General features: G+C 41.2%; 1 protein-coding gene across 1 annotated transcript; it reads right to left on the bottom strand.

Annotated features, from left to right (window-relative positions):
• Positions 1-789: 789 nt before the first annotated feature.
• On the bottom strand, positions 790-6,243 carry LOC108436471 (zinc finger protein 510-like). Its single transcript, XM_017712989.2, has 2 exons — positions 6,004-6,243; positions 790-2,737 (listed from the first exon to the last, which is right to left on the bottom strand). The coding sequence occupies exons 1-2, from the start codon at positions 6,191-6,193 to the stop codon at positions 1,944-1,946; spliced, it is 984 nt and encodes a 327-aa protein (XP_017568478.1). The 5' UTR covers positions 6,194-6,243; the 3' UTR covers positions 790-1,943.
• Positions 6,244-13,617: the final 7,374 nt, after the last annotated feature.

Genomic DNA, 13,617 nt, shown 5'->3' with positions numbered 1-13,617 from the left:
TTGACACTGTGCATAGTACAGCTGCATTTGTGAATGTAGTGTTTACTGACAACCTTTTGATGGTGTTATGCACCATAGAGGGTGAAATACCCAAAGTCAAAACAATTGCGTGTTAACATTGGTCACAAAATGCTGGATTATTCGCTAACACAATTTTGGGGGAGTCTCAACCCATTCTAGACCTAAACTAGGCTTTTCACGAATGCACCTTTTACACTCAAGCATGCTTGCATCACCTGTTTTTTTTGTTTTTTTTAACATTTAATAATATTCCAAGTCTTAAATAGCTGCTTTTGCTCTTTTTTGGAACATGTTATAGGCACCAATATCAGGATGTGATCAGGTGTATATTCACACAAACAATTAACAAGACTAAGTAAAACGTTAAACATCTTGTTTTCGTATTGTTTTTGTACAGGTCAAAGTTGATTTACAAATCATCACTTTTTGCTTTCAAAAATCTGTTTTATTTGAATTTCATATACTGTCCCAACATTTTTGGAATTTACAATTTGCATGTCAAACTCTTTTATTTCAAAAAGGTAAGGAAAATGTGGCTTTCCAGAATATGACCATTTAAAATGTTCAATACTTCATGGGCTGTATTCTTGGACAAGGATTACACCTAGTCTAGAATAAACTCCAATGGTGTTTTACGATTAAAAGTCCTATTTAATCTAGACATAAGATTAATTTGAGTTCAGGAAGTCAGCAACATATTTACCAAATACAATTACCAGCAATCCAACTCTCTGTAACCACCGCAGGAAAAAAAGAGATAAGAACATATAAATGTCATATATTTAATGTCCAATAAGGAACAGCACATTTGTTTTCAGTGTTTAAAAAAGTTCTATACAGAATTTTACAGTGTGACAAATCTTGGTGAAAGGCATTTTCATGTTGTCCCAATTACTGATTATGGATGGAATTATGGATTCGGCAGACAGACTGTGGGTAAAACAAAAATGCTAAAGGTTTCTAATATTTGCGAAGTAAATAAATAATGATCAGTTCTGATCATTTTTACCAGCATTATAAACACTGCATTTTATTTAGCATTTTGAAGAAATATAAAATATATTTCTTTATAAATTTTGATGTAATTTTCTGATATCATTATGAATTAGGTATCTTAGGTATCTAAGTTATTCAAATATATTCACTATTATGGTCCCTTATTCATCAAAGTTGCGTATAAGAGAGCGCATATTTGACCACGTTGAACTACTCTGCATCCGACCGACGACGTGGAAACAAGGGGAGATTTGAGGGCAAATAATAAATCAGCTTCAGTTCATGACATTAACAGGTTTCCAGCACCTCATTTACATATAATTTATGTAATTTACACCTAGTTCAAGCAGAAGTTTCAGTAAAGAGCCAAAAAACAGGAGCATTCAGTGGCTAGTGAGCCAATGAGCAGAGTTTGAGGTCAAGCAGTGAGTGACCGCCTACTGACAAAAATTTATAGTGTTAAAATTGTGACAAGCAGAAAGAATAAAATGTGAAATAAACTATAGATTGATGTGATTGTAAGGTGTGATCATTCTCTTAAAATAACATTTTTTAAACACTTATTATTTGAATTTACTTATTTTATGATCAGATTTGACTGTGTGCGACTTTGATGAATAAAGGTCATTGGGAGTAAGCCTCTGCTTTAATAAACATACAGTTCTGGTTTGTACCAGCTCTGTCTGCAAAAATCTCCTTCAGAACTTTCAGGGAACCAACCAAACACATCTTAAAGAACATCTAGCAGGAGGAGAAAGTAAGATGACCATAAAAACAACAAAGTGTTAACACTTGAGCAAAAGCAATAAATCTCAGGATGAGAGGCAGTTGGGGGGCAGCCCCCCCTCTGACACAACTATACTTATTTTTAACAGATCTGAACTTCTTCAGACTTTTCGACCTCGCTTCTGCATTCGACTACTGGTTCACAGTGATAACTGTAACTGTTCGCGATGATGATTCCGAATGTGTATCTTGACGGCATTCGACCTGCTGAAACACTTCCTGCACACTGGACAGCTGAAGGGCTTCTCGCCCGTGTGGATCCTCTCGTGCTCTTTCAGGTGACTCTTCAGTTTGAAGCGCTTTTCACAGTAGCCACATCCAAAGGGCCTCTCTCCCGTATGACTTATAAGGTGCACGTTCAGAACTTTGGCACAGCTGTATGACTTCCCGCACAACTTGCAGCAGAAGGGTCTTTCTTTCTGGTGAACGATCATGTGCGTCCTCAGGGTCCCCTTTTTTTTGAAGGACTTACCACACACCTCACAGCTAAACAAAACCATGTGACTCTGCAAGTGCGAGGCTAGATGAGAAAGCTCATCGAACGTCTGGTCACAATAAGAGCACGAAAGAGCGTCTTGTTCATCTCCAGCCTGAGCGGTCACTGCTTCGTCCAGCACTTCGGCCAAGTATCTGTCACTGGAAGAAAAAGGCTGGGATCCATCCGATTCTGCTTTCACCATAATATCTAAATCTCTGTCCTCCTCTTCAAAGACTACAGGTTTCTCTGAAATATTCCGAGTTGGCTCTGGACCATGAGCAGGCTTTGCGAGGCTAGAAGTGCATGTATATGGATTAATCAAAGATGGCTGTGGCTCACATTCCTGCTTTAGAGTTGCAAGCTCCAGCTTTACTTGTATTACTGAAGGCTCAGAGTCCAGAGGCTTAGGGTTTGAACTGTGCTTCTTAACTCCATCCGCATGGGTGGTCTGGGAGCCTGTGGGGAAAAAGAACAGGATTACCCTAGAGTAGGATACTATTTCTAGTGCAGTCCTACTCTTGTGGCACTGTGATGATATCTATTAGAAAAAGTGAATTAACTATAACTGAACTGAACTTTTTTTTATTAATTTTTATTATTTATTAATGCATAAACGTTTGTACAATGACAAATCAGAATGAAAAGGGCCCGTATTTGCCTTGAATTTTATTGGTTTCCTTAAGGTCCACTCATAAATTTGTGACATTGGTGTGGTTCTACACATCAAACGTTACATGTTACAAAGTTAAAGGGCCCACATCAAGGAAAAATGTAAACATTGTTAAAAAATTCATAACATACCATTCATTCCTGAGTCTATATGGTCCATATAAGGGAAAAATGAATTGATTTTGAACTCACTTTGAATTCATTGTTTCTGTGATGTCACAAGAACCAATTCATTTACATATATTCACCCATTTATCCAACAGCAGTTTAGCTTCCCCCAATTCATATTAAAGTTCTGAAGAGTGCTTTTTTTAATGAGATGCCTAATATGGCAGCCAATCAGAACAGAGGTTATTTATCTAACACCAGTCTTAAAGGCACAGTAATAAAAATAACCTGTTCAATTCTTAGGGATAAAGAGAGGCTGGAAAATGGTACCATTTCTGAAACACAAAACCACACAACAAGTGGACCTCAAGGGGAAAACGAAAAGCAAAAAAATTCTTTAAGATGATAAATGTTGAATGATTACTTTTCTGATTGACTGTCCTGTATTGACTTACAATAAAGGAAACTAAGTTTTTTCCTTCTTCTGTAAAGTTAACATTTAGGAGTTTTTACAACAGTGCCATTCATAGACTGCGCTATTCACACAGGGCTATCAGAGAAAATAGAAGCCTCCCTCCTCTGGAATCTATATATATATACACACACACACACACACATATACATATACACTCACCAGCCACTTTATTAGGTATAAGGTTCAATTGCTTCTTAACACAAATAGCTAATCAGCCAATCACATGGCTGCAACTCAATGCATTTAGGTATGTAGAGGTGGTCAAGACAACTTGCTGATGTGCCAACCGAGCATCAGAATGGGGAAAAAAGGTGATTTAAGTGACTTTGAACGTGGCATGGTTGTTGGTGCCAGACGGGCTGGTCTGAGTATTTCAGAACTGTCTCTAGGGTTTACAGAGAATGGTCCGAAAAGGAGAAAATATCCAGTGAGCGGCAGTTGATGTCTTGTTGATGTGAGAGGTCAGAGGAGAACGGGCAGAATGGTTCAAGATGATAGAAAGGCAACAGTAACTCAAATAACCACTTGTTACAACCAAGGAATGCAGAACACCATCTCTGAACACACAACATGTCAAACCTTGAAGAAGACAGGCTACAGCAGCTGAAGTCCACTCCTGTCAGCTAAGAACAGGAAACTGAGACTACAATTTGCACGGGCTCACTGAAATTGGACAGTAGAAGATTGGAAATATGTTGCCTGGTCTGACGAGTCTCGATTTCAGCTGCGACATTCAGATGGTCAGGTCAGAATTTGGCGTAAACAACATGAAAGCATGGATCCATCTTGTGTTGTATCAACAGATCAGGCTGCTGCTGGTGGTGTAATGGTGTGGGGGATATTTTCCTGGCACACTTTGGGCCCTTTAGTACCAACTGAATATCATTTAAATGCAGCAGTCTACCTGAGTATTGTTGCTGACCATGTCCATCCCTTTATGACCACAGTGTACCCATCTTCTGATGGCTACTTCCAACAGGATAATGCACCATGTCACAAAGCTCATATCATCTCAAACTGGTTTCTTGAACATGACAATGAGTTCACTGCACTCCAATGGCCTCCACAGTCACCAGATCTCAATCCAGAGCACTTTTGGGATGTGGCGGAATGGGAGATTCGCATCATAGATGTGCAGCCAACAAATCTGCAGCAACTGCGTGATGCTATCATATCAATATGGACCAAAACCTCTGAGAAATGTTTCCAACACCTTGTTGAAAGTATGCTATGAAGAATTAAGGCAGTTCTGAAGGCAAAAGGGGGTCAAACCTTTTACTAGCAAGGTGTACCTAATAAAGTGGGCAGTGAGTGTGTGTGTGTGTTTGTATATACATATATACATACACACACACACACACACACACATTCATTCTCCATTCTCCAAGCCGTTTCTCCCTCAGGGTCACGGGGGGTGCTGGAGCCCATCCCAGCAGTCATTGGGCAAAAGGCAGGATACACCCTGGACAGGTCGTCAGTCCATCACAGGGCAGACAGACCCAGGGGCAATTTAGCATGTCAAATCGGCCTGACTGCATGTCTTTGGACTGTGGGAGAAAACCGGAGAACCCGGAGGAAACCCACTCAGACATGGGGAGAACATGCAAACTCCACACACACACACACACACACACACACACACACACACACACACACATATATATATATATATATATATATATATATATATATATATATATATATATTAATATATAATTATGGAATGTATAAACGTATAAACTGATCAACTTTGATCAGCAGTGTAATGGATAGCCTATAATAAAACACATTAACAGGCTAAATGAGAACTATCTACTGTTACAATTATTGTATTTGCTGCAATAGTTATTATTAGTATTATGATTATGATGATGATCATTATTATTATTGCTGCTTTGGTTAACCAGGTCAAATGTTCTACTAATTATACAATTCTATAACCTAAAAATAACTCTCAGCACTGCAGTCCATCTAGTTACCTAATAATAAGCCTGGGATCTCAAGGGTCATGTTTACATGTTACGTGGACCTCTTTTATGAAAAGAGATTAAGGAAAACAATATTTACTATGAAAGTGTGTTTGTGTGTGTTTACTATGAAATTGACCCTTTAACGGACTCTTTACAGGTAAACCTTAGTTACTGAATGAACAACAAAAAAAAAAAAATACACAAAAACAATGAATTCTAGAGCTGATCTGTTAAGCTTAAACTTTTACAACTCAACTCTTTCAACGTAACGAAACTAACGCAAAGAAAATGCAGGCACTCGACCAGACAGAGACAAATGTGTACAAATGATCATTTTTCGTCCTACGTCCTGTGTATTATAAGATTAGCAGTAGATAAATATTACTGTGGTCACGATTTAGAAGCTGTATGTAGTAAGAACAAAATCTAAAATCTAACCTAGGCTATCCTCACGTCGCCTCTTGCCCAGGTTACTGTAGTTGAGGTAAGGGCTAATGTACCTGGTCGTTGCTCAACTCTGCTAGTGTCGATTTCAGCGAGCGTTTTTCTCAGACAGCGATTCTCCTCTTTAATGCGCGCTATCTCTCCCTGGTATTCACTGACTGAGTCTTTAAACGCTTCAAAGATTTCTCCGGCCACTGTCATTAAGCGCTGCGTCAGAAACGAATTCAGATACTCCAGTTTGTTCATTTTGGACAGACACGGTGCCCAAGACGGACTCCTCTTAGGCGGCTGCTCTTCGGTTGGTATGCGGGGTGTAGTAGCGTTTTAGTTGGTGTATATCGCCTCCTCCGGCCTGGAGCCGATAAAAACTTTTTAGGAGTGTTCGTGCTGGTTCTTCAGGTAGGATCTGTCCGCTATAGCGCGGAGCCACGCCGGTGACATCCTGTATAAATAAAGATAATGCGTGGCCACGACTTAGTAAGGCGTGGGAATGAGATGATTAAGAAGAAGCCATGACTTATAGCGTCTTTAGTAAAGACAATGGTTCTAAGAATGAAGAATGTGCTGTAGATAGTTCTGTATAGAATCTTTCTAAAAAGGCCCATAAAAGGTTGTGCTAGTGTTACACTATGTGAGTGTAACAATAGTGGAACTCTTTCGGGTGCTACATAGAACCCTTTTCACTAAAAGTTCTGTGTAGAATCATCTACAACATATTCTCCATAAGTCTGAAGAACCCTTTCACAATACAAAGAACCCCTTTATCATGAAAAGTGTTTGTGTTTCTGTATAGGACCATTTTCATTACTAGTGGACCCCTGAGGAACCATTTTTTTAAGAGTGTATAGTCTGTGACAGAAATCTACGCTTTTCTTTTTATTCACACTCTTAGCAAGAAATGTTCTATATAATACAAAAAAATAATAAAACAATAGTGGAGCCCTTTCTGGTGCTATATAGAACCTTTTCCAAAAGAGGTCTGTATAGAATTATCTACAACACATTCTCCATCTGTCCAAAGAGTCTTTTCACGATACAAAGAACCCTTTCATCATTCCAAGGGTTCTTTGAGTGTTCATGGTTTAATATAGAAGCAATTCTATTACCAGAGATCTTTTTAAAAAGTGTAGTATGGACTTTGCTCAACAGCACATTCTTCAGCCTCTTTATCCATCCATCCATTTTCTAAGCCGCTTCTCTGTCAGGGTCACGGGGGGGTGCTGGAGCCTATCCCAGCAGTCTTCGGGCGAAAGGCAGGATACACCCTGGACAGGTCACCAGTCCATCGCAGGGCAGACAGACAGACAGAGACAATCACTCACACCCTTGTGTTTGCCGGTAACATGTCCAATTGGCCTGACTGCATGTCTTTGGACTGTGGGAGGAAACCAGAGAACCCAAAGGAAACCCATGCAGACACAGGGAGAACATGCAAACTCCACACAGAGAGGACCCCGGTCACCTGGCCGGGGAATCGAACCCAGGCCCTCCTTGCTGTGAGGCAACAGCGCTATCCCTATTTATCCCTATTTCTAAATATGTTATGCATGAGATGAAAGCTAGAAAAGCTGCTCCTAAATTTGACAGTTAGAGATTTACTTTACTCTGAAATGAACTGAAGCAAATTCTACCTAAGCACACTGTTTAAAACCACTTATCTTGGCAAACAGGGTGTTTTGCCTGTAAAAACACTAGATCTTATTAGAATAGATGAAAATAAACACAGTAATAATACAGCAAAAAGTAACAAGAATTTCTTATTTGGAAAAACATATTCGACTCTTGCGAGCTAAGGAGAACAAAGTACGGTTCCAGATGTCTCCCTGACCAGGTGTTACTACAGGTAACTACAATTAATACTGGTACATACACACAGGTAACTACAGTGAAGACAGGCCTGCTATAAGGAGAGGTTTGGAAATGGTTAAAGAAACAAACTGACATATAAATGCAGTACTTATGATATTAATGGTATTTATTTATTTACAGAGTACTGTAAAATCCCTTTTCCTCTAATGTTGGTGTCACTAATGTGGAGCCCCTGGAGGCCCGCAGCCATGAGAGCACTGCTTGGAGGCTGTGAGTTTTTTTTTTTTTTTTTTTTGCCTGTCTTGTCTGGCAGATTTGCAATCAGAATTATGGTCAGACTGCGTTACTGTACCAAACAGATTTACTTTTCCAAAATGAGCACTATAGATTATAGGCTCATCTTGTCAGTGTTTCTTTTTCTTTATTTATTTTTTAATTATTTGATTTCATTTTGTTTATACATTTGATATTTTAATGAAAATGTGTTAGCATCATGCCAGACTTGACAGGCCAGGGGAATCTGTAAAGAAGGGAGAGGAGAGATAAGCGGGGGGTGGGGGGGGGGGGGGGGGAAAAAAGGGAAATAACATAAGGGCAGAAAAAAAAGAAAAACACAGCGCAAATGCCACGGCGATGGTTCACCAACTGCTGCTCCTGAGAAAAGAGAAGAAAGTGTACCTGAGACGTACAGCACTTGGAGATACTACACAAATGACTGTGATGTATGTGTATGTGAGTGTGTGTGTTTGTGAGTGCAGTACAGTATAAATTTGTCACAAGATGCACTCAATATCGAGGGCAGAAAGCTGCGACAACATCCCCCCAGAGGCCAGAGGAAGGCAGAGAAAGACCAGGGAATCCCGCCCGCCGCGCCCCCCCCCAGGAGCAGTGGAGACCCTGGGCCGTATCTCCCAGTGACCCCTGCATGCCCACCCCAGCGGAAGGGAGAGGGGGACTCCGGACAGCACCCCCCCCAGCCATGGAGCGCAGGTCCAGGGGAACCAGAGGAACCAGAGCCGCCCCCAGGATGCCCCTCCCCATCACGAGGCAGCAGCAAAGACCCAGCGCCTCATACGCCCGAGAGCCAACCACCACCCAGCAGGGCCCCATCCCCGCCGAGGGGCCTTGAGCCGCCCCGGAGCCCAACCACCCAGGGGAGCGGGCCAACCGTCACGCCGGAGTACCAGGCCAGGCCCTGAAGCCCCAAGGCGCCCCCCATCTGGGGGGGAAGTAGCAACCACAGGGGAGCAGCCGGGAGAGGACCGGGGACAACAATCCCCCGACCCAGAACCAGCTGTCCTCACATACACTCAACCTCATATATACATCTACATACCTTCACTCCCTTATATTCCTCCACTCCTATATATACACCTACGCACACATACCTCCACACCTATATACATTCCTACATACATACATACACCCACATATATACATACACATCACCCCAATATGTACAAACACCCACCCATATATACACCCCCCCGTCCCCCTAGATGAGGTGGGGGCGAATGGAAAGGCCAGCCAGTAACAGTTTGTATATGGATGCATACATGGGACGAACGTGCACACGTGCGGGGGGGCGCACACACGGGAGGAACATGCACGACTGCACACGAGTCCGAGGGCGCACGCCAGGGAAGAATGCGCGCGGGTGCACAGACGCCCACACCCACCCAACCATACAATGCCACATGGCTGGCACCGCCATACCGGCCACCCTCCACGGCGGGGGTGGCGGGGGCCCGGGCAGCAACCCCAGAACGCCAGGAATGCCCCCGGCCCAGCCCCTGTTCCGGCGTTCAACACCCCGCCCCGGTAGGGAGCAGGAAACGGGTGAGGGATGACCTTCCCACCCTTCCACCTCCAGTGAAGTGTTGAGTGCAGGAGTTGGTGTATATGAATGTGGGGTAGGGTGTGATACTATGGTGTAGTTAAAATTGGGGGGACAGGTGTGTAGGCAAACATGGGCTAAGCACCGGGCCACTGGTCTGCAGTGTCCATCTACACCGTCCCCTCAAAAGCCCTGAATGTCTAAAGTGCAGTAAAAACTGAGGGACAGACAGTCGTCAGGAGACGAGTGAGGCTATGACAGCGGGTCAACCTCATTGCCACCAGGATCCTAAATGTATGAGTACTGTGTGTGTTTGTGTGTGTTTGCTTGGGTGGGGGAATAATGTATGTATGTGTGTGTATGTGTGTGTGTGTGTGTGTGTGTGTCTGGGGGTGGATGGAGGGGGGGTATGTAGGTCCAGAGGCAATGATCCTCTGGAAGAGGAGAGCCAGCTGACTAGCTGGCTCATGAGGCTCCGCGTTTCACTGTCCCCCCGCTCGAGGCAGGATGAGGTCGGCCCGGGGAGGTCACGGAGACACCCTATGCCGCCACCCCGCCCAAGCCCCCACCTCCCCCACCGCAGAGAGCAGCCCGCCCAGCAACACCAACCACACAGCACCACATGCCCATGCGAACGCGGGCGTCCGCACATCCACACACCCCCCCCCACCGCACACACCCCCGGACCCACACACAGCCCCCCCCCCCCCCCCCCCCCCCCGCACACACACACCCCCACACATACACACACCCGTCCCACATATACATCTACCCTCATGTGTACCCACACATTCACTTAGACATATATGTACACCTAGACACATTCATCCTCTATATACACCCACACATCCACCTGCTCTCATATATACACCTACACATAGACCCCCACATCTATATACAGGCTGTGAGTTTAGTTCCAATGCCCCAGACCACCACATTCAGAAAGTTTTACCATCAGGCTTTGAAACTGCTTCTTGCTCTGTCACTGGTGTGTGAATATCCACCACATAACACAACAGCACACACTCTGCTGTAATTGTCTAACTAAGTGCTTAACTGTCACGATTGGCTCCTCCCACTCCTTGTGCTTTTTGTTTAGGTCTTCCATGTGCGTTTGTTTTGATTCATGCCCCTTGTTTTGTGACTCCACCCCTGATTGTTTTCACCTGTCCCTTGTTTTCCCTGTGTACATAAGCCCTGTGTTTGCCCCTTGTGTTTGCCGGTCTTTGTTTGTGGAATTGGGTTGTCTTGACGCTGTTTGGATTGTCTTTGTGGTTTGGTTTAGTTTAGTTGAAATCTAATGTCTGTCCACCCACAACTCTGTCTGTATCAATTATTGGAACCTGGACTGTCTTGACTATGACCCTGGATTTGCCCCTAATAAATCTCGCTTATCTCAGCATATGCGTCCGTCTCCTCACTCCCCGTTACATTAACTAACTGCTGAGACTCTACAGCTGATCTACTATGCTGTTTGGCTATGCTGACTGAGCATAGTCTCAAACCCTTTCGTATAGGCTATTTAAACTGTAAAACAGAATTCTCTTGCTGGTATCAGACTCCAAAAGTAAACTTTTACATTCAAGGCACTAACTAGCATTAAATGAGGTCCACTTTGCAGAAAAGTGACCAACTTCATACAATTAATAACTTACCAAATATGTGTATTGCACCAACTGCAAATTTCTGATTTGCCAGTTTTCACCAATTCATAACTCCCTTTTTTTAACCCATGATTTTTGCTATGTACTGTTTCCGTTCATTTGTTCATTCCCATCCCTCCATTCTTCCATAAACTGCCATTACTGTCTGATGTACTAGGGGTGTAAGAATATGCAAATTTGACAAAACAATGCATATTGTTGTTTTTGCATCATGATAAGATGAGCTAAAAAAGAAATGCTAGCTTAACTTTAACATTTATTTTTGTATTTTGTTCTTTTTTGGTAATTCCCCAAATTATAATTTTTTTCAACCATTGTTTCTAAAATGCATGAGCACTCACTGATGGCACAAGTCAGTTTCTTAGACGATGTAAAATAAACCAAAAAGAGGTGGACTCTACAACCGAAGAGAGGGATGGACTTTACAACCAAGTAGAGGTGGATTCTACAACTGACTAGAGGATGGACTATACAAACGAATAGAGGTAGACTCCACAGCTAAATAGAGGTGCAAAAATGGTAGCTATTAACATCCCTATGGAATGAGTTATTTGTTCAGTCTGTTCAGAACTGGCACTTAGCAACTGCTTAAACCCTGTGAAGAACAGTAGCTGCTCTACGAGGCTGAAGTTGGCTAACTATTTGCCAGCTTTATATTAAAAATTTCCATTCCGCCTTAATGGGAGTAACAGTAACATGTAACTGCTGTTTCATTTAAGATGGGATGGAAAATTTGAATAAGAAGCTGGCTAGCAGCGCCTTTTCCATTTGCTCTGGTTACTGATACATGTCTTCACAAATTAACTGGTATGGTACTTCTAGTATTAGCACAGGTCTTCTAACTCTCTTTGCTCATTATTATTGTACTCAATTGAGAGACCTTGCCATTTCAAACAATTTTCTGGGTAAAATTCATAACCAAAAACAAATTCATATATTTCTCCCACAACTGAAGCCATCATAGCTCCGTGTGGGGGCCCCTCCTGCTCCTGACCTCCCAGTAATCTATAGGAATCAGACAAGTAGATCGTGGAAGTGCATTTTATTCATGTGCCAATGTACACGTTTGAATTAAGTAAAGTGTGGCGTGACACACTCTTTTGCTAACATGACAGATTCTATTGACTGAAATGGAAACATTTGCTCTCAGGTGTAATAATATATGTTCTCAGGTTTCCTGTCTTATGCTCATTATCTATAAGTACATATTAGCTTTTCATTTACTTAAGTATGCATTAGTAAAGTAAAGTAAATATGCATGAGTCACAGTTTTTGGAAGTGCTTTTATAAGCTGAGCAAGGAATCTTAAATGGAAGGAGAAGAAATGCGAAAACTCATTTGTTTCTCTATATAATTTCATGATGAATTAAGCAATAGAAATGCCCTTTCTTTCTCCTGTAAAGTTACCTGTGCAGCCATGTGTAAAAGTTAAGGCTCCCCGAGTCAAATTACCTGTTTCATTGATAAAAAACAGCCTCCACAGGGAACACACTTCTGCACAGTTTAACACATAGTTACTGTGTATTTGCTTAATGTAACACAGTGTAAACAAAAAAACATAAAACTTTTAATAGCACATTTTAATTTTCATATTTTTTCCTCCAAAGCATGAAAATTAGCAAATAAATTGAAATTGTGTACTAACATTCACAGAAAAAGTGCCATATTTAAACAAATTTAAATTTATTACTGATGGAGTATATATAACTTTATATATATACATATATATATATATTTGTATATATATATATATAACTATACGATATACGATATATAACTTTTTACTAAGTAAAAAAATAAACAAAAAAAAAACACGTTATTAATGTATATATATATATATATATGTATATGAACACAATAATAACATGTTATTACAAGCATGTAATGTAATACAATACATACAAATAATATTAACAAAATACATAGTAATTTTAATAAACTACCTTTTTTAACAAAAACAAGGAACTCCTAATACTTTTAAAAGTATTTATATAGTTATATATTTTTGCATTTATTCTAAGATTATGTGGTGTTTTTACAATATAGTCTTATAAAATAATATTACAATATACTCATTTTAGTCTTATAAACATTGAAGATGTGCAGCAGCTGGAACACATGAAGAATATTGGTTCTGTCCAAAGAAAAACAAGTATCTCCAAAATGGTAACATTGCAGTAAAGAGATTTTATTCAAATTAATGCTGGAGAATTTCTATTTGTTCGATAATCATGAAGCTCTAACACAATGTAAAGGGCAGCAGCTGAGCTCAAATTATGCCATCACTAACTAACTCTGTGTTAGTTTTTAAAGCTGCTTTGATTGATTTAGCAAGCAAGCAGTTTATTTATATAGTGCTT

Source organism: Pygocentrus nattereri, chromosome 21 (assembly GCF_015220715.1).
Source record: "Pygocentrus nattereri isolate fPygNat1 chromosome 21, fPygNat1.pri, whole genome shotgun sequence".
NCBI lineage: Eukaryota > Metazoa > Chordata > Actinopteri > Characiformes > Serrasalmidae > Pygocentrus > Pygocentrus nattereri.
The sequence above is the reverse complement of the archived record's forward strand: the minus strand, read 5'-3'. Positions and strand labels throughout refer to the sequence as shown.

Coding starts and splice junctions, on each gene's coding strand:
- LOC108436471 (XM_017712989.2), bottom strand. CDS start 6,193: ATGAACAAACTGGAGTATCTGAATTCGTTTCTGACGCAGCGCTTAATG. Junction 2,738..6,003: donor CAGAGTTGAGCAACGACCAG/GTACATTAGCCC, acceptor TTTTCCCCACAG/GCTCCCAGACCACCCATGCG.